The 23,932-nt window shown below is 39.2% G+C and overlaps 1 protein-coding gene across 1 annotated transcript in view; it reads left to right on the forward strand.

The window, feature by feature from the left end:
- Window positions 1-1,495: 1,495 nt before the first annotated feature.
- The window catches only part of GABRG3 (gamma-aminobutyric acid type A receptor subunit gamma3), a 289,358-nt gene continuing 266,921 nt past the window's right edge, over window positions 1,496-23,932 (forward strand). Inside the window, exons 1-3 of the mRNA XM_042867479.1 lie at window positions 1,496-1,548; window positions 4,156-4,304; window positions 18,457-18,524. Coding sequence (XP_042723413.1) covers window positions 1,496-1,548; window positions 4,156-4,304; window positions 18,457-18,524 — 270 coding nt within the window. The remainder of the gene's footprint in view (window positions 1,549-4,155; window positions 4,305-18,456; window positions 18,525-23,932) is intronic.

The following is a 23,932-nucleotide window of genomic DNA, read 5'->3' on the forward strand; positions in this document are numbered from 1 at the left end:
GCCCTGGGGTGTAGGTCTGGGAATTGCCTGGCTCGCAGCGGATTTTCCCTAAGCTATCTCGTTCCTTCAATAAATAACTGCGGGAACAGAGATCGCTCCCCAGCGAGCGTTTCTAGGCATCGTGCGGAAGCTGTGCTAAAAGCAAATCGCCTCCATCCAGCAGAACTTTTTGTTTAATGTAATATCATAATTAAAAGCAAATCCCCCGGAACTTGGAAATGATGCCTAACGGGATAGGAAGCAAAGACTGATGCCCCTGAGATTTCGAGTCCCAGTGAGCCGCCCGCCCACAGCACCGTAGCAGGGCTGCTCCCAGATCGCTGTAACCAGGCTGGATGTGGCTCTGGGCAGCCTGGTCTGGTGGTTGGCGACCCTGCACATAGCAGGGGGGTTGAAACTAGATAATCACTGTAGTCCTTTTCAACCCAGGCCATTCTCTGATTCTATGATTCTGTGAACCCCGGTGGCACTTTGTCATCTCCCAGTCTGACAGTGAAGGGGAATCTCTCGTATTACCCCGCACCCAGAGAGGTCAAGCCGCCAAAAATCACATCCTCGTTGTTCGAAGCAGAGCGGAAAGACACAACATGTCCAGAACCAAACTATTTTTTGCCCTGAACACAGTTCGCTGCAATCACAGCAGAAAATCCTAATTTATCCCAACGATCCCAATATAAATCCGCGCAGTCCGATCGCCCGCAAGTCCGAGTGTACGTTCTATCTTAAAAATACACGTCTGCGTGCATCTGTATCTCTGCATCTCACGGTGCACGCAAACTTCTCCATACACACGTCCACACGGAGCCTTACACCAACGCGCTGCGCAGCGGCTCTGCCTGGGGAAAGCTGTGCGGGAACAGCACCGCCCGCTCGTCCCCGCCCCGCCCGGCGCAGCGGGATGCCCGCGGGGCCGGCCCATCTCCCCACGGCTTCCCCGGCACCCTGGGGACCGAGGGAGAGCGGGGGCACCGCACATTGCCGGGGCCGGGGCGGGAGGCGGCCCCGCTGCCGAGGAGGCAGGTACCTGTTGGGCAGGGCGGGGCGGGCTGCGGCCGCCGCTCGGTGACGGGGTGGCTGCGCCCCTTCCCCGCCCCAGCCCCGCGGCCCGGCGGGGCCCGGGCTCGGCAGCCCGGGGGGTACGGCCAGCGGCAGCCGGGCATCGCGAGGGGCCGCCCCGCTGCCGGCTGCGGGAAGCGGCTCTTGGCGGAGCGCAGAGCTGCACCTGGCCCGGAGGGTCCCCGCCGGGGTTTCCCCTCAGCCCGCTTCTTTGCCTTTTTTTTTTTTTTTTTTTTTTTTTTTTTTTCCTCTCCCTACTTCCCCCCTCCCTTTCCCGGAGCATTGCGAACGGGGGTATTTTCTTCGGGGTATAAAGCTGAGAATAGACGGGAGGAGAGCCTCAGAGCTTCACCTCGTTTCCTCATCCCCTCTCGCATGCGAACCTCCTGCAACATCTCCTTCCTCCTGCTCCTCTCACCTGGCCGCCTCTGCCCAGATCATGTCCGCTAAGCTCCTGCTGGTTTTCTTCCTCCTCTCAGTGTTCCACGCCCGGTAAGTCCGCTCCCTTTTCCTCCCGCACCCCTCCGGCTCCTTTCCTCTCCGCGCCCGCGGCTGTCCGGAGTTCTCCGGGCTCTCCCCGCTCCGCTCTCCCCTCCACCGCGGGCCGCTCGCCAGCGCTCCGTCCCGATCCGGCCCGGCACAAAGTTTTCCCTCCTCGAGCCGCCGCTCCCCCGCTTCTCAACCCCGGGGCCGGGCTGAGGCGGGCGAGCCCCGCTACTAGGTGGCCGTTACCCGCCGCTCTCGGGATTTTCCAGCTGTACATCTCTGCGGCTTGCACTTTGCCGCTGGTGTCTCCTCGCAGCATCAGAATTAGTGGTCCCTGAAGAGGAGAGTGCAGCTCTTCTCCCTTCCCAGCTGGGAATTGGTCCCCCATCATCCCGCGCTTCTTGCTGTGGGCAATGGGAATGTGCGGGGAGTTTCGCGGTGCCCGTATGGCTACAGGGGACTTGTCAGCCCCAGATGCCTTCCAAGGAGCCTCGTGGTGTGGAAGCAAAAGCAAGGGAAGTGGAACTCTTAAGCAGGAGCACCAAACACCGTGAAAAAAGCCTGTTTGAGGTCTTAGTCTGATTCACTGTGAAACCTCTCCCACCTGCAGCCTTGATCTATAGAGGAGGCAGGTAGGAATTTGCATCATTTGGAGGTGCTCTCTAGGAAGTGCCAGCACTAGGGGTTTAAAAGCCCTGTTAGAACTCGGCTGTACTGGTGACAGGTTTTAATGGAGCTGCTCCCGCAAATGGGAATTGTGATCCGATGTGAACTCGGTTCTCATTTTCACATACAGCCTGAATGCCTCCAGCAAAGTTGTGATGGGTGCAGCAGGCAAAAAGAGATGATCCTGAGCTCCTTTTCTATCAGTAATTCAGCACCGTTGCGGTGTTTCAGCTGAAGAACATCAACCATGTGTGCTAGGAGATGATGCCTCCTCTGAGAACGGTTCTGTAATTGCAATGTTAAAACATATGGTTTGCCTTGAACCTGGGGGAGAAAGGAAAAAACAAAACAAAGGGTCCTTTAGGGTCTTTAATGTCCATTGGGTGAACAAATAAAGGAGTGCTCATCTACTTAAAAATGTCCTCAAGTTTTCTGTACTTCTGGCACTTGATTATACGAGCTCTCTCTGTGGAAAGTCAGTAAAATCTAGATTTCAAAAATTATTTTCATATAGAAATTATACTTAGACACCTGCAATTTATGAAGTCATATTAGGTGATTCATGGCTAATCCTGCAAGGCATGTTGGCTGTAGAACAGTTTCAATTAAAAGTTTTGTTGAAGGCTCAAATATAGTGGGTCTATAGTGGCAATGTTGCAGGTTGATGATGCTCTGTGGTGCATTTGTTGGCCTTTTTTTCCATTACTATAGGATGTCTATCAAATCTTCTTGACACCTGAGGTATTGTAAGAGACAGTGGTGTTATTAAGGGGAGAGACTGAGAGAGAGAGATAAAAGAGGTTGCTTTGATGGACATAGCACATCCCATTAATAGACAGTGCTGATACCTCTGAGTGCTGCTTTGCACCTTGCATAATTACTGACATTGGTGTGAAAATGCTGCAAAATGATATCACATTGCCAGGGCAATTGCAGGTCCAAGCAGTGGATGATTACTGCTGTGGGTTCCACCACAGAGGTTATCTTTTCTCCTGATAACTTCATCTCAGTTTAACTGTCATGGATTTCCTCCAGCAAGAGACAGATCAAACAGATTTGGTTCCTAAGATACCAAAAGATACATCTCCAAATCAACATTTTACTGTTCATGCACAAAGAGCTGCTCAATGAAATTAGTCTCATGTGAAAATAGCTTCAGCTGTAATTTCTGGGCAACTGTACTTTTACCACGTTTGCACTGCCGTACTTTGAAAATAAAAATAATACCACCTGTGAAGGAGAGTCTCAGTGTTTGGTGTAGTGCTGTTTTGTTTTTTGTTGTTTTTTTTTTTAAATGTCATTGAAATCACAAGGAGACTCTGGAATTCCAATTAATTTACAAAATGTATTTGTGCACTTGTGATAATCCATCTTATATGCAAGGAGAAAGCTCTTAATTTTAAGCCTTGTAATACATTAAACTGAGAGTCGAGCACTGAGAATATAATAATTTATTAATAGGATAAAATGATCAGGACGTATTAAAAGATCTGAATTTTTAATACTCTTATTAGCCTATGTGCAAGAGACGGATCCGTTTTCTTGATGGATTCATGAAGTAATACTGTGAATGTTTGCTCTTTGAAAGAATATATTGTAAATGTACTGGGTAAATATGCAGTCAGGATAGGTTGGTGTAAAATGCTAAGGTACAAAATACTAGAGAGTAAAAAATTATTCTGACAGCTGCAGTAACTCACAGGTAACAGCTTCTTCGGAGTCTGGCAGAAGACCACATCCAAATAATTGTCAGTTCTGACCCATTCTCAGATACCTAGCAGATGTTAATTGGAATGTCCTGTTGTAAAAACAGCTTAAGGCTGAGTATATAGACACAGTTGAGGGAAAGATCAAAAACTTAAGAAGACTGTGCAGATTTACTCAGAATGTAAATTTAGATTTTTAGTTATGTAAAATAACATCCATTTATTTGATTTATTATTGCAGTTCCAGAAAGGTTGAAGAGGATGAATATGAAGATGGAACAACCAACCAAAAATGGGTTTTAGCTCCAAAAACACAAGACACAGATGTGACCTTGATACTAAACAAGCTGTTGAGAGAGTATGACAAAAAACTACGGCCAGATATTGGATGTAAGTACTCCCTTCTGCACACAGAGGAAAAGTATCTATAGAGAAGACACTGTATTACAGTTTGGTTATATATTTGGGAAAGTGGAGATTAATTGTCTTTGGCTCAAGTTCATTTCCAGGTCAGCATTTTCTAAATGCTAGTTCTCATGGGAAGATGTGGAGGTAATTTGTCATGCTAAACTCTATTTTGCATGCATAGTTTGTGCAGCGATATGGAAAGACTAGTTCGAGGTCTTTGGCAGGAGAGCAAACATACTTTGAATCATAGAATCATAGAATCATAGAATCATAGAATGATTTGCTCTTCTGTCATCCAATACAGATCCAATACAGGAGTATGGAAAACTCAAGCCACAGGTTCTGAGGAGTGACAGAAAAAACTGAGTGTATTAAAAACCAAAAAGTAGGACATGGCAAGAGAAGAATGTGCATCTACTCCCTGTAAAGTGTGATCACAAAAGTTACATTCCTCAGTGCTTATAGAAAGGCACTTAGACTTGTTTTTGTAAATAAGGCAACTCTAGATTTTTTTTTTACCCTCCCAATCCAGAAAACACTCTATCTCCAAATAAACCTGACAGAATGAAGCGCCTCATGTGCAACACTAATACATACAGGGATATATTTAGATATGAGGTAGTAGATATCTGCGTAGATCAGAGTGGCTTTAGCACAACTGCCGTTCCGTTTGATCACATACAGTTTGTATGACAGAAACCAGAGGTAATTTATAATTTACGCTAATTGCACCTTCTTGCATACATTTCAGAATAAACAGGGATCAGAGAATGCTGAAAACAGCCACCTCAGATAACTTGCCATTGCTAATTTTTAACAAAGAGATTAGAGAGAATTTCTGCCACTGATTAAAACTGAAACCACTATTTGGTGATTGCACGCATATTGATATACTTTGTAAGTCATCCCTTTGGGTGAGTGTAGATGGAAGTAAGAGCCTTCTGTAGATATTCCTCATTTGAATTATTTTTGCACAAGAATTCCAGACAAAGAAAAAAAAAAAACAAAACCCAAAACTATACCACACTGTGAAAGAAAGGAGCTTAAATTTTATTTCATAGCTATTAATTTATTTTCCTGTAGTATTTAAAAAGATCATATTTGACTGGTGTCTTTATTTCCAATGCAGACTGACATGTATGTTTTTCATACTGGATCTTGAATATCTGGTGGAGAAGTGCTTTAATGCAGTTCCCCCACCCATATCAACATCTGGAAGACGTTCTCAGATAATTATTTTATTTTATTTTATTTTATTTTATTTTGTACACTGTGTCCTCATATCACTGTCTTCAGGCAGAGTAAATTATGTTATGCCTATGTGGGACAAAGTAATCATTCAAAGTCCCCATGTCAGTTGCCATAAAATTACAGAGGTCAGACGTATCCTGCAGCACTGGAAAATCGTTGTCACTGAAATAATTCCTTTTGTCTCTCCACAAAATTTCATAAATTCTGTTGTAGTGAAGAGAGTTAAATTACATAGTTCTTCATATATAGTACCAAACAGACTTTACAGTTCTTGACTACTTCCTATCTGTTTCAATTAAGGTATCAGTCCAATGCCATTTTTCTCTTTGACAGGAATCTGGTTATTTCTGAACTTGTGCTGAGCATTGTTCAGATGCTAGAGAAGTTACTTCACCTCCTGTCTTCCTTCCCTGGTCCCTTTTCCCTCCTCCTACCTTTGATGTAGATAAACAACATTGCCCTTTTGAAGCTAAGGAGCTGCCTCATTTGTCAAGGAGAACACCATGGGAATGTTAGAGAATCAGGCGTTATTCCCTGAATTGCCAGCTGGTTACTCACACACAATCATACCTTCCTTTCTGTCTGAGAGAAGTTATCCTCCAGGTTAGATGATGGTCTTGTCTTGGCAACAGAACAGTGTCCATGCCGCAAAGATCCCAGTATCAATATGTTATCAGTTAAAGGGATATTAACAGAAGCAATAGGCACAGAGCATGTAGTAAGAAAATGCATGTTTTTTTGAATTTATAAAAAGCATGGAATGGACCAGTGGAGGAAGAGAGAAGTAACTTTCAGAATCAAACAGAAATGCAGCCTGTAAAGGACAGTGGGGGCTAAATCTTGGTCTAACATGCAATCAGCTACTCATTACAGGCAGCACTTGCATTGCAATTTAAATCCATAAACAAATCTGCTGTCCCACAGGATAGAGAACTCACCATTTCATGCCACATTACTCTTCCCTCAGTTACCTGAGTGCACTGTTTCTGATATCGGTTAAGTTTAGCAGGCCTTCTTTCTGAACGTAGTCAGAAAAACCTAAAAAAATTATGTACTTCTCTGGACTTTCACAGTTTAGGATTGCAGTTTTTAAGTGACTTGGGAACATGCTTTTGTAAGCCAAAGGCCATGGGTAGAGAAAAACTTTGACAAATGAAAATGCATGCTGGCCCTGGCAGTGACTTCTCTGCAGTCTTACATCCTTCCCAGGGAAACAAATGCTCTGGCTAGCTCGGTTAAGTCCAGGCGCTATCTATCACTGTACAGGACTATTATGAGTGCCCACTTGGCCTACCATGAGCACAGAGTATATCAGTGTTATATTATCTCCAGGCCATTAGTGAATGGAGTCCTGTGAACAGACCCTCAGCCATTCTTCTTCCTCCTGCCCAACCCAGCCCATTTAAACCACTGTAAAGAGTGTGTAGGTCAATGCTGAGAAGCCAGAATAGAGCTTGCTCTCTTCAGAAAAGGAATATCTTCCAATACACTTGGACTTGGTTTTCATATCAATGAGTGTTGGTCAGAATATATGCAGAGATTTATGTTCAGCTGGTAGCACTGGGCAGTACATGCATCATCTTCAAACTTTCAGGACTGGATTTTGAAGGAGAGATTGAACAGCCCAAGTATTAGGTGAAGTAGTTTCACTGTGAAGGATATCAGCTATCTGACACATTAAACACATCTAGGTAAAAGGAGCCTTCAGTCTTCAGACATGAAATTAGTTTTCCACCAGCAGGGGAATGTCTAACTGCATCCACCTTGGGAACACACTTGTCAGAGTTCTCATCTTCATAACTATCAGAACATAGGAAAATTTTCATTATAAGAATAGCATCTGGTGGTATACCAATAAAACACAGAATGTATGTGCCTTTTGGAACTGAGGGGAAGGAAAGGGAAAATACTTCACACTGAAGAGATTACACTGGTATACTGATTAAAAAGAAGAATGTTTTATGGAGACAAAGTATCTTAGCATGATTGTCAGCCACTTTTTACCAGTTAGAATTATAGGGCTGACAGTTGTGGCTTTGTTGCATGGTATAAAAGGAGCCAGACCAGCATAGCAGGTAATCCATTCTGAACTGTGAAGGCATTACCATCGCTTCCTTATGTGGAAGATAATATGCAACCTTCTTTTCTTTTTCCTTCATTTATTGTGAAATTATACAAACAACCTATCAAAAGAGTTAGCAGATAAGAGATTCTGCTAGTGATACTAGTAGGAAAAAAACCCTCTCTCCAAACCAGACTTAAGATGCAGTGTTCAATTGGAGCATGAAGAACATTATGTCTGAGGAGCTGCCTTTCAGTGGCTAGTTTGCTTAGCTCAGGAGAATGATCTTATTTCATTTTGTTCGCTCAGAAGCACTAACTAATGTTGTACAAAATTTATGTTGTGACAAGTCAATAGTAATATTAATAGTCATTCATAACCTGAACTAAACTTTGAGTTCCCATCTTAAACTCAACCTGCTAATTTCCAAAGAACACAACCTTTCCATAAGCATCTTTAGCAAGGAGTCACTTACTTCAGCACATTTGATTTCAGTGAAAAGGATATTCTTAAACTAACCCTGCAGTCTGATCAAGTGCTCTTCAGCCTTCTGGCAATTACCTGTGCTTTTCCCCAGCTTCTGAAATACCTTTCTGTCTTAGTTTCAGCTGAGATGGAATTTTTTTCTTTAAAGTGTCTGATATGATGCTATGTTTTGGTTCTAGGAGAAAAACAAGGTTGATAACACACTGATATTAATAGTTGCTGCTAAGCAGTGTTGTATAGAGACAAGGCCATTTCAGAGTCTTGACTCATACTAACAAAGGACTGGGAAGGGACAGAATTAGGATGGCTGACTTAGACTGGCCAAGAGGATATTCCATACCATTTGACATCATGTGGAAGGAGAATTTTGAAGTGAGTGGGAGTTCATCTCACTCTCTTCTGCTCGCTGGGGACTAGTTGGGCATTGGTCAGTAGTGATCAATTGCTTGTGCATCACTTGCTATATACTTTCACTTATATATAGAGAGATAATTATTCTTTTCCTTTTCTCTGTCTTAGTAAATAGTTTTATCTCAACCCAAAAGTTTTGTTCTTTTTTTAATTCTCTCTTCCATCCTGCTGGGAAAGGGTTAAACCACAACAGTCATTTTGGTGCACTATGTGGGTCACAAAGGGTTGAGATAACAGCAGATCTGACTGGAGTGTGTTAACATGGGGTGTTAAGATGGTTTGATAATTGCTGGTCATTATGCTAATTTTTTTCACTATTAATAAAGCTTTTTGAGACAGGGAAGGACATAGTCCAGCAGATCCTCAGCCTCCCTTTTTCTTTTACATTTATGTCTTTCTCTAGACTAGTTACAGTAGGTCTTGGGAATTTTGAATATCCTTGGGATATTCAAGCCAGTGCGCTTTTATTGTTATGTATCATGAATGTATTCCAGGTTACGTTTAAGATTAAACAATTATTCAAGAATATCACCCAGGGATCTGTCTCGAGGCAGGAGAGTAACGAATGGCAGGGGGTATGTGATGGTACAGGCAGGTGCCTACAGCAATGTGCTCTCCTACTGATTTGAAATTTTACCTCTGAATAACTGCAGAATGCTGAAAAACTAGTGGAATAGGTGGAAAAGGTCTGAGGTAGCAAACCTTCTAGACTTTATAGAGAGGCACAAATCACTGCAGCGTGCTGGGGCCTGGCCTCTGCCTACCCAGCTCTGTTCAAAACTATTCAGCATCCTCAAGGGGAAGAGAACTTTTGGATCTGATGACAGTGCAATGGACCCTCCAACTCCTGTGATATGGACTGGCTCAAAGGCAAAGATTTTGAAAAATCTCCAGAAGAGAAGGTGACACATGCTGAAGAGACTCCACTATGTAATAAAATGCCAGTAAATGAGAAGAAATATGCCTTGTTCAATGATGAGTTGGGGTGAAGCTATGGAGGTGGAAGGTTGCTGTGTGGAGTCCTAGATGACGAGTTGCAGAGGCTATTGAAGAAAAATGTAAATTGAGCCAATTTGCAGAAGTGAAAGACATCTAGTTGACTTCAGGCATTGCTGCTGAGAGAAGTGGCCAGTGCTCTATTTCTACACTGACTCATGGATGATGGCAAATGTCCTATGGTAGTTACAACAATGGAAGCAGATCAAATGGCAGCACAGAGGCAAACCCATGTGGGCCACTGCATTGTGGAAATATATTGTTGCCTGGATAGAGAACATAGTTGTAAAGGATCATCACGTAGATTTTCATGTACCCAAGAGTTGTGCCACTGAAGAACATCAGAACAACCAGCAGGTGGATCAGGCCACTGGAATTGAAGTGACTCAGGTAGATCTGTACTGGCAACAAAAGGATGAACTATTTGTAGCTTAATGGGCCTGTGACACTTCAAGTCACCAAGGAAGAGATGTAACCTATGGATGGGCTTGGGATCGAGGGGGTGGGCTTTGCTATGGATGCTATTGCACAGGTTATTCGTGAATGTGAAACTTGCTGTTGCGCATTCTGCAAGCCAACCTGATAAAACCTCTTTGGTACAGAGGATGGCTGAAATATAAATACGAGGAGGCCTGGCATGTGGATTATATCACAGTCCCACAGACTTGCCATGGCAAAAGCCACATGCTCACAATAGGTAATATTCAAGCCACAGCACTTTCCCAGAGCACAACAAGACTAGAACGAGTTACACAGTTGCCAGGTACAAACAGTTAGAACTGCTGTCCTTTGCCTTTCCCCATGGTGCTCCTATTGAGAGAAGCATTGTTGGGAAATTGGTAATTTCTCTTTTAGCGTTTAAAAAGCCTAAAAAATCAGTACAGATGTTATTTCCACTGAGTTTTAGGCTGCCCCAATGGTGTTTACTTTTACTTATGCTCTGCCAAGGAAAGTTAAATACTTTCAATTAGCTTCTGTATCAGAGACTGAGGTAAAATAATGCTGCTGAGAAAAAAGACAACCAGAGGGGAATACTGTCAAGCGTACTTAAACTGTTCAGGGCAACTGAAAGTAGAGTGTTATCACAAGTATTGGTAATAAAGCTGAAATAAGACAAAAACCCCAAATCAAGGAATATAAAGTTGAAAGACAGAACTTCCCGTCCCTCTGAGTCACTTAGATGACATCTAGTCAGACATGAGGCAGAAAAACAAATGAGAGACAAAACAGTAATGAATGATACTGATTTTACTGATATTCACTCAAAGGGCAGAAAAGAGTAGCTTGCTTTTCCTTCCTTTTTTTTTTTTTTTTTGGTTCTGCTGCAGTAACTAAGATTCCTCTGGAATTCTTCATGTACAAAGGCTGCTCCGAAAGTAATGCCTCCTGTTCTATTATATTGGCCCACAACATTAGAAGTGGATGTTTGTGGCATGACAGTAGATTTTGAACCTTCCTGCCATTATTCCATTCCATGACAGATGGCAGCAGAGAGGCATTCTGTCAAAGTGGTGTCTGATAGGGCAGTGCACGTGAAGCAAAAGCATATCACTGACTTCCTCCGTGTGGAAAAAATGACACTCACTGCCATGCATTAATGCTTGCTGAACGTTTATGGAGACCAAGCAGTAGATGTGAGCTCAGTGAGGTGCAGTGGGTGGTGTGTATCAGCAGAGGTGATGGCAAGAGTAGGTCACCTCCTCTGGTGCAGATTTTTATGAGTGCAGCATGCAGGCTTTTGTTCATAGCTGGCAAAAAGTGTATAACTAATGGTGGTGACTGTTGAAAAACAGTTGAAAAATAGTGTTTTGTAGCTGAGAATTTCCTCTATCAAACAGAGTTATTATACTCTTTGTATGTGTTGTAGTTTTTATGGAAATAAATAGGAGGCATTACTTTTGGAGTGACCTATTTCAACCCTACAATCTCTACTGTATTTATTGTCTATTCACAATTCCAAATAAATTCACTTTACAGTGTATAAGTATATATTTTGCACACTGTCATACCCCTCATAATTTAATACCCGTGTCTTCTAACTTCACAGGTTCAAGCCATATTGAGGGCCAGAATGGTTTTATTAGCTCCCAAACTGCCTCTATAACTCTTACCCAAGTTCTTCAAGACAAGAGTGTTCTCTCATAAACAGCTGTGCAACTCTCAATACCTTGAATAGTTTTGTACAAGTGCAGCTAGCAGAAATATGTAGGCTCATTTATGTTGGCAAACACAGAAAGTTTTACTGTGGTAGCTGGGCAGACTTTAATAGCAGATCCCAAGCAGTTAAAAGCATGCAAGGAGCAGATCTGTTGAGCAAGTGAACACATCTTTTATTCTGTTGCTATATAAAGGTGCATTTTCAAGTGCACCTTAAGTGACAACTTTAAGTTCTGAAGCTCTGAGAACTCTTTTTTTTTTTTCTTTCTGACCTGTCTTCCTAGTAGGTCTTGCAGAAATGCACCCTAAAGAGCACCACAGGCTATTACCACTGTGACTGTCAAGCTGTTTTTGCTAGCTGCTGATTGCTGTACCTGATACTTTTAAAATTAGCTCCAGCAGGGTTTCCCCATATGTGGTGACAGAGGGTTGCTTATTGCCTCCTGGATCAAAATATTTTCTAGATCATAGTGCAGAGAAAGCTGTGAATTGTCATGCAAGGTAAAATTGCTACTTTCTGGTGCAATTCTTCTTTATGTTAGCCTATAAGAGTTTTTAGGAAGTAGTGAGTGAGATAGTTGTTTCAGACAGTTATGCCTGCAGGGCTAAACAGTGTGTAAAGGTACTACAGAATGAAGGTGAGAGTAACTTATGCTTGTATTATGTTACCTCTCAGAAAGGAAAAGCTATAGTCCTGGCTTCAAGTTCTCTACTTTTGATCACTGCAGAGGGTTGTGGAGGCTAGTCTAATTTAAGCTTATGTTGAAAGAAATCTTGAATAAACAGTTAGTTGGGAGTGCTTTGATCAGGACTTAGGTAGTAGTAAGACTGCTGTATCTAGTGAGAGCTCATGAAGTGAAAAAGAGCATAAACAGAAATTGGGAATCTCTTAATTCCTATTGATGCTTTCTTTTCTCTTGGGAAAGGAAAGTGAGTTATCTTTATTCAGGAAACTTGGTTCAGTCACCAATCTGGAAATCCATTAGCTGCCCATTTCCATGGGTATGGAGTAAACAGGAAAACTATTTTAGTGCCCATGCATTATGTAAAAGCATACCTATCTGAGGAGAGGAATGTTCCTGAGAAAAGTGTTGCTATTCGATGCAGACAAGAGCAATCTCTATTCTGTGTGGGAGGGTAGAAGGGATTTCTCACTTGCCTGCAGCAGTTTTAGTTCTCTAGCATCTCTAGTAATTGATACTTTCTTCTGCAAATTTTACCATTGATATTTCTTTGAATATTAATAGCAAGGCTTATAAATGATGCGTAAACTGCTTTACTGTAACTCCAAAGCCCAAGTTTTGGACTTTGAAGACTAAAATCTGTGTATGAGTTTTAAAAGATGACATAAAAAAATAGGTTAGATGCATCTTTAACACATAGTCCTCATCTGGTGCCAATATAGTCATCAAACATAGGTTCTTACAAAATCTTGCACAGGAACATTTCTGATTAGGATATGCTGTTGACAATGAACTTTTTTCTTGATGTTCTGCTTTTCTAATTTCTTAGTTATTGAGATGAGTAGAAGAGAATTTCAGAGATTAGTTGCTCACCTTATGTGGCTTATAGCTTCTCTGCTGGTGGGGGAAAAACTGTGCATTTCACATCTCCTCTTGGGTAAAACTCTTGTGAAACATACTAAAAGATATCTAGAGAAGTTTTATTTATTGTGGTGACCCTGAGGCCCTCAAATGTAGTGTTTCTACTTAAAAAGAAAAAGGAATGTGTCCTTATTTATTTACTTACGTTTGTTATTGGAAAGTGTTGTTTTGGTTTTCTGGCAGATTACTTACTGAAATGGTTTGAAGCAAACTAACAATCTCATACTGAGTATTTTTCTTAAGAGGCACTGTGAGTAGGAAAGTTTGGTTGACAGTTAATGTTTGCCAAATTCTTCAGCTAACTGTCAGACCAAAAACTATTTATAGCAGCTGCTTGTTCTAATTTTTTTAACTTAAATTCATCTAAGAAATCTGAGATGAGATCGGGAGAGCGGTATACAGTCTCAGGAAAGCATCAGTTGAAAAGTAAGGGTCAGGAAAAATCTGGGAATTGTCAGATGAGAAAGTCCATTTTCAATCTCTCCTTACTTCTGTGATTACCTTGACAGGTAATCTAGCTCTTCCAGGTGCAGAAGTGCAGTTTGAAGTGGATTTCTGTTTGTTTATTTTAGCTTATCAAAGAGACTTTCTAAGGGAGCATTTGTAAATTTGGCAGATGTACAGGGCTGTAGTTCCTGCTTCAGTGTTGTAGCGCCAAGCAATAAATTATTCTGTCATCTTTAAACAAGGAAAACTTTATGCTTATGTTATTTCAAAACATTGTTGCTCTTTTGCAACTGTGTAGTGTTCCAGTGACTGCTGCTGTTTATCCAAACCTTGCTTTCTAGATTTTGCAGGAACAAATTCCATTTTTGAGAGGTCTTCTGGTTTCACATAGGAACTATTTTCTATGGATATAAATAAAACCATAATGGAAGATTCAGGGACTGACTGCAAAACCAAGCTAATTATCTAAGATCGACAGTTTTGATTCCTAAACACCACAATACCAGAGGAATCACAAGCTGTGTATTAGGGAAGGATGGGTAGAAGATGAAGGAGGTAGTGACTGATAGATGGTAATGCTAAGATATGAAGAATAAAAATTATTTCTTACTGATGGAGAGATTCTTTCTAATGCATGCTGTCATTCACACTTCTGGTCAGAAAGGCACCTTACATGTGAATATAGTACTTCTCACAAGAGTGTTCCCATCCTGATACTGCACTCATTCATGCTTTCTTTGAAGTCTAATTTTTAATATTCCTTTTGGTTTTTATTTGCGTTCCTCTTCAGGTAGTTAGGTCTTAAATCATAGGGATTACAGTTGTATCAGAATTTCACTGACTGTAACATGTGAGGGTCTTTGAGTTGTATTTGTTGTTCAATTCCGTTTTTTACATGCAGAGAGAATGTTTTTTTTTTTTTTTCTTTGTTTTATTTTGTTCTCCCCCTCATTGGTACTTTCCCATTACTATATTGTTCTTGAAGTGTGGTAGATTTTCCTAACACACAAAGATTTTAGCTGACCACAACTATCGATGAGAAATAACTTCTCTTACAGAAACAAATAAGTAATTAGATGTCACCTGTTATATCATGGAGAAAAATATTCTTATCATCACTAATGCAAAGCAAGCATTAACGCTGTAATCACTACTAACCACTGTTACCAATAACTGTGTAATTATTTATTGCTGCTTATCCCATTATAAAAATAGCAGTTTATGTACAAATGAGATAATATAAAATATCACTGTATTTTCAAGAAATATTACCGTAGAGCCAATCTTGTTATTTTTTTTTGCATTCAGAAGTCTTGTATTTGTTAGGTGGTCATATTCCCTAAATTGCTTTGCTTCAAGAAATAAGTGTGTATCTATCCATAACCTTTTTTCTACCAGTGTTTTGGCAAGAGCAGAACAATTCAGAGTTAAGAGTTGCTTGAACAATGTAAGAAAGGTTAGCTCTCAACAAATACTAATTTTAACTTTATTTTAGAATTTATGAGAGCTAAGCTAGTCCAATTCATACTTAAATGAACTTACTATGAAAATACTTACAGGCATTAAACTTTTAAAAATAATTCAAAATATTTATGATTTGTGCAGGAACATGAGTGCTATTTGGACAGACTTCAGATGTGTAAATCCAAGTCAGGACTGCACAGAGCCTGTTAGTTGCTATACTTCATAGTTGCGCAGACATGCCTGACCTAGCTTTAGGCTAACTGGTTAAGTGTTCACCTGGCTGCTTAAGTGAGCTTTGCAGACAGCACTGAGCTCACCACTCCTGCAGCTTGGCATCTCTTGAACTGTTTGACATTTGAAGACAAATTTCACTTGGATGTCATTGCAATGTGATCGTCACAAGGTTGACTGGAATATAAACACATCTGCCTCAAAGACATGGCATTTGGATCAGATGGGGACTACTAGCTAAATATTGGCAAGACCTCAGTTTTGTTTGCAGATATTTTGATTGGCTAGAAAAATCCCCTTCTCAGTTAAAATCAGCGTGTTTGAAAATGGAATGATTGTGATGAGCAGTTAGCTAACCTTAAATAGCACTGTTTAGCAGCCTCACAGTGCAATCATTTGTATGTTCTTTCATTGTCTTTCAGGGAAAGTTAACTACCATATATCAAAAACCAATTGAAAGAACTTTGAGAATGTCGATATATTTGTTGACAACCTTTAATTGCTCTCCGGCATGTGATATACGTATGGTTCTATTAGTAATTTTTCTGAGCTCCTGAGACAGTTCTCCAGAACTATTCTGGACTGAAGCCAATATCAAAATGGTCCTAGAGCATGGGATCCATCTGCAATCTTGCTGTTGATTTTAGTGAGGTATTAACGCTATGGTTTATCAACCAAGACCAAGAGGGCTGGTTCAGTGCAAGAAAAAAGGCTCCATCTGCAGCTCTTACTACACTGCACAGTGCAGGGCTTAATCAGACCCTGAACTGAGCATTCAGAACTATATGTAGAATATAGAAAAATAGGCCTCAAAACAACTGATCATGTAATTATTTCTTTATTCTCATACAATTCCATTTATTTTTGAAGGCAAGTACAGGAAGAGTAACTTCTAAGCATAAGTCTGATTACTTTTAGACTCAGTTGTTTTCTTAGTACGTTTTGAGTGAAGTAATCCTTAAAATCTTTGCCTCATTACTGTTTTTATTTTGAATTAAAATCCCATCTAAGTGTAATGCTTGCACCTGATGGTTCTTCAACTATCTGTTTATATCCACGAGAGTCTGTGTGCAACAAGAACTGTACTTTTCTTTCTGTTCCAGAATCTGGAGATGTACTTGACATGCAGTTGTACTACAATTTTATTTTTCTGACTGACCAGGAAAACAAAATATCATTCAAAGAAACTTGCATTTTTTTCTTGTTGTGGGAATATAATAGCTTACATGAATTTTGATTTTTTTTTTTTTTAATTTTTTTTTTTTCCTGGGAATTTTTGAGATTAGATGCTGATTTTGTCTGGGATATGAAGTGGCTGCAGTTTAGTTTTCTTTTGCTCAGAGGTTAGACTTTTGTTATATGTAAGACCAAATTCTCTTTAGTATCAATGGAACTTTTTTTTTTTTTTTTTTTTTTTCTCACCACGAGGACAACTTGGCCCAGCATATTCAGGAGGAATTATCATTTCATAATCTATTTATATATTTAACCCTAGTGATTGAACAAAGATGGGTTTTAAGCATTGTGTTCTGGTCCTGACCTTTGTCCCTGATCCTACCAAGATCCAGTTGCATGCCTGTGTGCATCACTGCATCTAGTCTCATTAGTGTTTACCAGAACTTCTTGGTGTTGAACTTCTATCTGGATGCATTCCTAAGTCCTAACAAGATCAGAGCCTTTTATTCAGTGTATGTTATCTTGGTAAAAGAGCGAGCTGCAGTTCCCTGCCATTAGCAGTTCCTATGTAGCAACATTTATTGCTGCATTTTGAGGTGTCTCATTACCAGAAGCTGCTAGACTCCTATTTAGTTATTAACTGGGTACAATTAGAATTGCATTAATCAGTTGTGCTTGTTCAGCTGAGTGGCTGAGTTCAGATTTTCTTTTGCTGAAGGGAAGATCTGAGTTTATAAGCCAGTACTGCAGACAATTTTAAACCATGACCTTAAAACAGGTCCCTAATATCCTGTCAATATGCAGTCCACAACTTGTGCGGTGCTTCATGAATTACAGAGAATGGTTATTATCTGTGATGACTATTTGTGCCCATTTTAAGTTTCTTTAAATTTATTTATTTTTAAAACATTAGATGTAGTCTTCGTGAGGAGGGGAATATATCCCCAAGTCTTAAATGACAAGCCAGTTTGCCCATATATAGTTTTTTTTTAGAATCGTGGAGCTTTCTGGATACTTAAAACTACTCAGCATCTCATTGTTAGTCTGAAATTTGAGAATAGAGGCAAAAATTATTCATCTTTATATGTGGAGATTCCCATCTTCAGTTTTGTGTCCAATGGCTTCATAAGCTTTAGACAAAGCAACTGTTCTGTAGGTATTTTGACACTAAAGATGCGAAAAGGAATCTAAATTCTCAAGGCCTAAAGTAAAGAGATCTTGTCCTGACCTACTTGATGTCTTTGAATTAAACTCTGGAAGTCTGAAAACATGGAATGCCTTGTGAAAAACATGAGTTGATTTAAGCAGATGAAATTCAAAGGGCATTAGATGAATGAGTGCAAAGGCAATGTGAGCTGGAGGGAAAGAGTCTAAACTGAAAGGAGGAAAGTTGCTAAGGTTTAGTGAAATGGATTTTATTCAGAGCTAATAAGATGAGAAAATCTAGAAAGATTTTTCTGTTATGGAACAAGCATGCCATACGTGAATATTGAGGAAATGGAAGAAGATGTATGACTGATGTGAAACTAGAAATAGTGCAGTATCTCGAATTTTGAGTTTGAGCCTCTGTGTTTGGCAATTAAAATTTTCTTTAACAAATTGCCACTGAGGTGAATTGTGATCATGATGATAATGTGCTGCGAGCTGTAACTTGTGGCAGTTTTTATTGGGGAGGAAGGAAAGAATGTTGTGTTCATTAAAAATACATAACCTTGCTTCTCAGTAGTTCCTGATTTTAGCTGCAGAATAAACCTTATGATAATTGTGGGAGAAAATGTTTAAAGTGATTGCTTATGTTTTCTGATAAATAAAAAGAATACTAAATGATTTTATTTTTTTTTCTCCACAGTAAAACCAACAGTTATTGATGTTGACATTTATGTCAACAGCATTGGTCCTGTATCATCAATAAATATGGTAAGTGCCTTGCTAACAAAGGTTTTTATCTGGACTGTTTGTCTTGGCATCAATGCTAGCTTTTGAAAAAGATAATAAATACTACTGGGATAAGTTACATTTATTGCTGATTTAGTTCTGTTTTCAGCTTTTAGCACTGTTTTTTCAGATGACTCTTCTGTATTTCTTCAATACTTCTTCTTTCACGGCCTCTTCTCTCGTGTCACTAGTGATAGGACCAGAGGGAATGGTTTCAAGCTACGGCAGGGGAGATTCAGGCTGGACATTAGGAAGTATTACTTTTCAGAAAGGGTGGTCAGGCACTGGAATGGACTGCCCAGGGAGGTGGTGGAGTCACCGACCCTGGGGGTGTTCAAGGAAAGGCTGGATGTTGTGTTGAGGGACATGGTTTAGTGGGAGCTATTGGTAATAGGTGAACGGTTGGACTGGATGATCTTTTAGGTCTTTTCCAACCTTGGTGATTCTATGATTCTATGATTCAAGGGACAAATACTCAAGTAATATTGTGCTCTGTGTTGTCTACCATAAAATGCTGGTAGATCTTGATTGGTGAAGTAGTAGTCACAGGGAAAAATAAGTGTAAAAGAAAGCTACTGTCAAGAAAATTCTTGAGTTGCTTTTTCAAGAGTCAGTCAAATATACAGAGCATCACAGTACAGCATTAAAAGAGCCACCATGTGTTATCAGTGTATTGATTTTAAATCCATCACTTCTTCAGTTGTCACTTTCTGTTCACAAAATTATCAACAATATTTAACCTTACGCTATAATTTTGAAGGGATTATCCATAGCTGTACTGCATGTGTAGAGACTGGAAAAACTGAAAAGTTTGCTTAATACTGTGATGATGGTTGATCAATTATTGTGGTCTTATTAACTCCAAGACATTCCTAGTTCTGCAGCAACACATTCAGAATTAGAAAGAAGGCTGAATGTTTATCTAGCTGTAGGGATGTGAGTTACTGTGAGTCCTCAATGCAATTTCTGCTCAGAATTCAGTGCAGTATGCTTTGTAAACTAGTTTGGTCTTTATTTTGATAGAATTTGGAAATGGAGAATCTGAAAATATGCTTGTTAATGTCTTTATTTATTAGTAAAGCTCTTATACCAACTCATCAAAGCAGTGGCTTAGTGATGTCTGTGTTGATAGCCAAAGACCGGTGGGTAAAATGGTGATAGATGGATCCAATACTTGTGCTGCATGTGCATCTTGTATTTTTGGAAAAAATGCTTTTGAATTTGAAGTTTGACCACTCAGGCTGATTGTTATTGCCTATGTATATAGAAGAATGCAAATTTTTTGCAGCATATCAAACACTGGCTGAGGAAAGACTCCTCTTGCCTCTGGAAATGGGAATTCTGGCAAGTAAAGACAGAACAAACCATGTGCAAGGAACAACCTGGGCATGTATGCAAAGAGTAAGAAATATATTATCCATATTTCTTTATGTGAAGCACTAAATGCCAAGCAGTGGCAGTACCTGCTTCATTCTTGAATTGATAAATAGGTAACTATCTTGCTTTTCTCCAGCTGTGTACCAAAGAAAGACTTATGTGAAGAACTATTGTGTTTGTGGCTTCCATTTGCGTGGGTACTCAGTTCAAAAGCAATAGGGACAATGGCGAAGATGCTTACAGTTCCTCTTTTGTTTATTTGAACTACCTTTTACCTAGTATTTTGTGATGCAAGAAATGAATGTGAAATACTAATTAAAATGGCATTTGATAGGAATTGCTTCAGGTAGGAAGATGGAAAAAGTAATAGAAACAACCAGTTGTTCTTGGAAGATGATTATGATGGTGCAGTCAAAACATGAGTAGATTTTATTGATTGGCACCAAGATGAAAAAATGCAATGAAATGTCAACGAAAGGAATGCAGATTTTATCTTTTTGGTAGTCAGTGTTCTTAATGGGATAGTCAATAACACTTTAATGTTGGAATATTTATTGGTTAAAGCTGAAAAATGTTAGAATAGCTGTAAGGGAAAGAGAGTAAATAGAATAATGATGAATGAAAATAAAAAAAAACATTTCATAGTTTTAAGAATTCAAATCTGCTTAAAGCTTGTATTTAAATTGCATGGAAATGTACTGAACTGTAGAAGTGGTCCTAGTTTGTGGACAGTATATGTCACTGGAAATGAACATGAACTAGCTAAGCACTTTTGAACTTCACTTCAAATCTGTTGTCAAATCTGATTATTGATGAAGGAGCTTAATGTTAGGCACATAAATATAGCAAACTTTTGTCCAAAGGCTCAATTTGTACTCTTTTTCCTCAGAGTTTATTGAAACTTACATGAGAGAAATGAGCTTTCAGTCTCAAACTTATCATGAATATGGGAAATTGTGTTCACAAATGTAAAGTTATGGTGCTGAATGATGACTTGTCTCTTCAGTGACAGAACTGCTCTGAGGAGTTGCTCTGAGAACTGCTCTGAGGAGCTGCTCTCATCCTTACTTACCAATTTTAACTGCTTAGCTACAGTATGCTCTTTTATAAAATATAGTGGAGGAAAAAAAAAAAAAAGACAAAAAATAATCCACATGGTATTTGGAACTAAAAATTCAAGTTTTCATTTATTTTTATCTAAAGCTGTGTTTCATATAACCTGTGAAACAGTGGATCATGGATGCGCAAACAGTTAAACAGAAACAGTAGCTGATAGTTACCTGTATCAGCAGAAGAGGAAGGCAGTGACCATCTTCAGTCTGATTCTTGTCACGTAACTGAACTCTCAAAGGGAGAGGAATTCTATACAGAATTTAGAACAGTATTCTGGGAATTGGGGAAAAAAAAAACAAAAACAAAAAAAGAAACTATGTATAGACTTCCCTCTATATTTCTCTATACTTTCTCAGCAGGACAGGAACTTTTTGCTTTTCTCCCCTAAATTGTTATTAAAAGTTGAGCTATTTTGTCGGAGTAACTCAGCACGTTGTGGCTGATTGAGAGAAAAAAAAAAAAAAAAAAAAAAGATGATTACATTGGTTTCCATCTCCTCTATTTCGAGAGAGAGATCATCAACATGTACAAGGAGGACTTCCCTGCTGTGTATGTACTTCCAAACTTAGCCCTTGGCTCTATCACTTTTTTCTTAATCTGCTGTACTTCTGAAGGAATCCAGAGGTCTAACTCTGCAGGTGTATTTTCTTATCAATTTTCATCAGTACTTTTAATCCTGTGGGTGAAACCTAGAAAGTAAAATCATTTTCCTTAAGTGTGTTCATTCAGTGTGTGTTCGATTGAATGTTCAAGTCAGTTTTGTAGAGTAGACCTTTAAAGTTGCCAGTTATTTTGCTGTAATAAGAATTAGACTTGGGTATCGATTATTAATATATCACTGTTACTTTAATTGTCAGGAAAAGGATAGTTGATCCCAGACACTCAACTACAGCAATGTCACAGATAAATTGTATCTGAATACTTGTGTCCCTGACATAAAAGAAATCTTAGAGTGAGATCAGAAGTGTCACAAGGGGAATAAATGTTGGGGATCACTTTAAAAAGGCTTGCAATCAAGGTAATGTTCTCTGTGCCAATGATGACATGGTCCACAGGAATATACAGCTGACTCTGCTTTTTGGGGACTCAAATGAGTATTTGCTGAGGGTTTATGCTGTTTCACAAAGGCCTCAACAGTGAGCAATTCTCCAGTTGCTTCAAAAAATAGCTTTTTGGAATCTCAAGTTCACCAGGGGAAAAAGAAAAAAAGAAAAAAAAAAAAAAAAACCAGAAAAAAAAAAAAAACCACCACACACACACAAAAAACCAACTGATTGCTGATTGTAGCAAGTTAATACAAGTGGTCTTCTACTAGAAATTCATAGTTTATAGCATCTTTATGATGACAAAAGAAACTGCTTTTCTGAACAGATAGTGGACACTCTTATTTTGCCTGTGGCATGAAAGATTTCTCTGAGATGTTTGAATGTCCACTATAGTTTTCAAGGTGGGTTTCTAACAGATAAAAGCCATCCACTGTTTAAATATCCCAATACCTGTCCCTATATATGTATAAAATATATATTATATATACATTAATATATATATTTAAAAAAAAGTTTAGACTGATCTAAAAGAAGCATTTAAAAGAAGCATTGAAGCAAAAAGATTGTTGTGAATGACACATGAATGTTTAAAGCCAATTCAGTCCTTCCCATGTTCATATTTTATCCCTTTATTCTGGTTTTCATCTCTTTTTAAAGTGAGTTACAGAAGTCTGCTAGTTGTCATTTTGTGTCATTTGTCAAACATTATAATGTTGCTAGAGACACAGATTTGTAGGATACAATATTCATATCTATTGCAATCATTTACACTTTTTGGTATTTAAAAATACATCTATAAATATAATGAACATACTTCCACTGCTAGTATGGATTTCCTAAATCATGTTTTTAAATTTGAAAATTCATCTGAAATCTTGGTTTTGTTTTTTCTCTATGCTTTATATTTTGAAATAAGTGTATGAATTCGAGGTCACTCTATTTTTAAACTTAATATCATTTTATTTAACACAGTATTATTTGACACAATTCAAAATTATGTCCAGGAAGCATATGCTGTTAGATTAGAATTCATGCTCCAGTTCTTGTCAACAATCCAATTTTTGTCAACAACAGGAAGTGTTTTGGAAGTTGTTTCATAAAACAAGATATTAGCATTGCTCCCTGCAACCTCTTTTTTTTTTTTTTTTTTTTTTTTTCCTACAGAAGTTGAAACTGTGTGTAAAAGAAAAAGGAGAGAGACCATGTCAGTATACAAAGCGGGAATCGAATGCAAATGATGGGGAAAAGTAGTCCCTCATGAGCAGTTTTGTTGAACAGAAATGTAAACATGCTCAGATTACACAGACTATTCAATCTCAATAGGATGAAAATGTGTGTGTACATACCTGTATTTTGTTTTATGTTTCTAAATGAGTAGCTATGGGAACCTGAAATTGAAGTGCAAACTGGTGGTGAGGGCAGAAACTTGAGTTTTAGCAAATGGAACCTCATTTTAATGCTGCTGTAGAGAAAGTATGTTGAAGAAACAGCATGAGAAACAAACTTAGCAACTGTACTTAGCTGTTGGTAAAACTGTTAATTGCTTATCTGCTGGATATATGCCCATCTCTTTGGTCTCAGGTAATCTGAAAATGTAATTCTTAGAGTTTTTCTTTCCTCTGTTTCATCATTTCATTCTTTTGTGTCTGCCCTCTTACTGTGTCAGATATCTTTATGGATGCTTCCTTCTGTTCAGTGCTGTAAAAAAAAAAAAAAAAACACAGGGGGGGGGGTGGGAGTTTTGTTAAGTGCTGTAGAATAAAGGCAGTCCTTACTCTCTTTTGCCCCCTAATGTGTTGATAGAATTCTTTGAACATCAGAGTTCTCACATGCTCATTTTATTTCTCCACTAGG

Source organism: Lagopus leucura, unplaced genomic scaffold, assembly GCF_019238085.1.
Source record: "Lagopus leucura isolate 7727_CA_CO unplaced genomic scaffold, USGS_WTPT01 Super-Scaffold_100001, whole genome shotgun sequence".
In the NCBI taxonomy this organism is placed as follows: domain Eukaryota; kingdom Metazoa; phylum Chordata; class Aves; order Galliformes; family Phasianidae; genus Lagopus; species Lagopus leucura.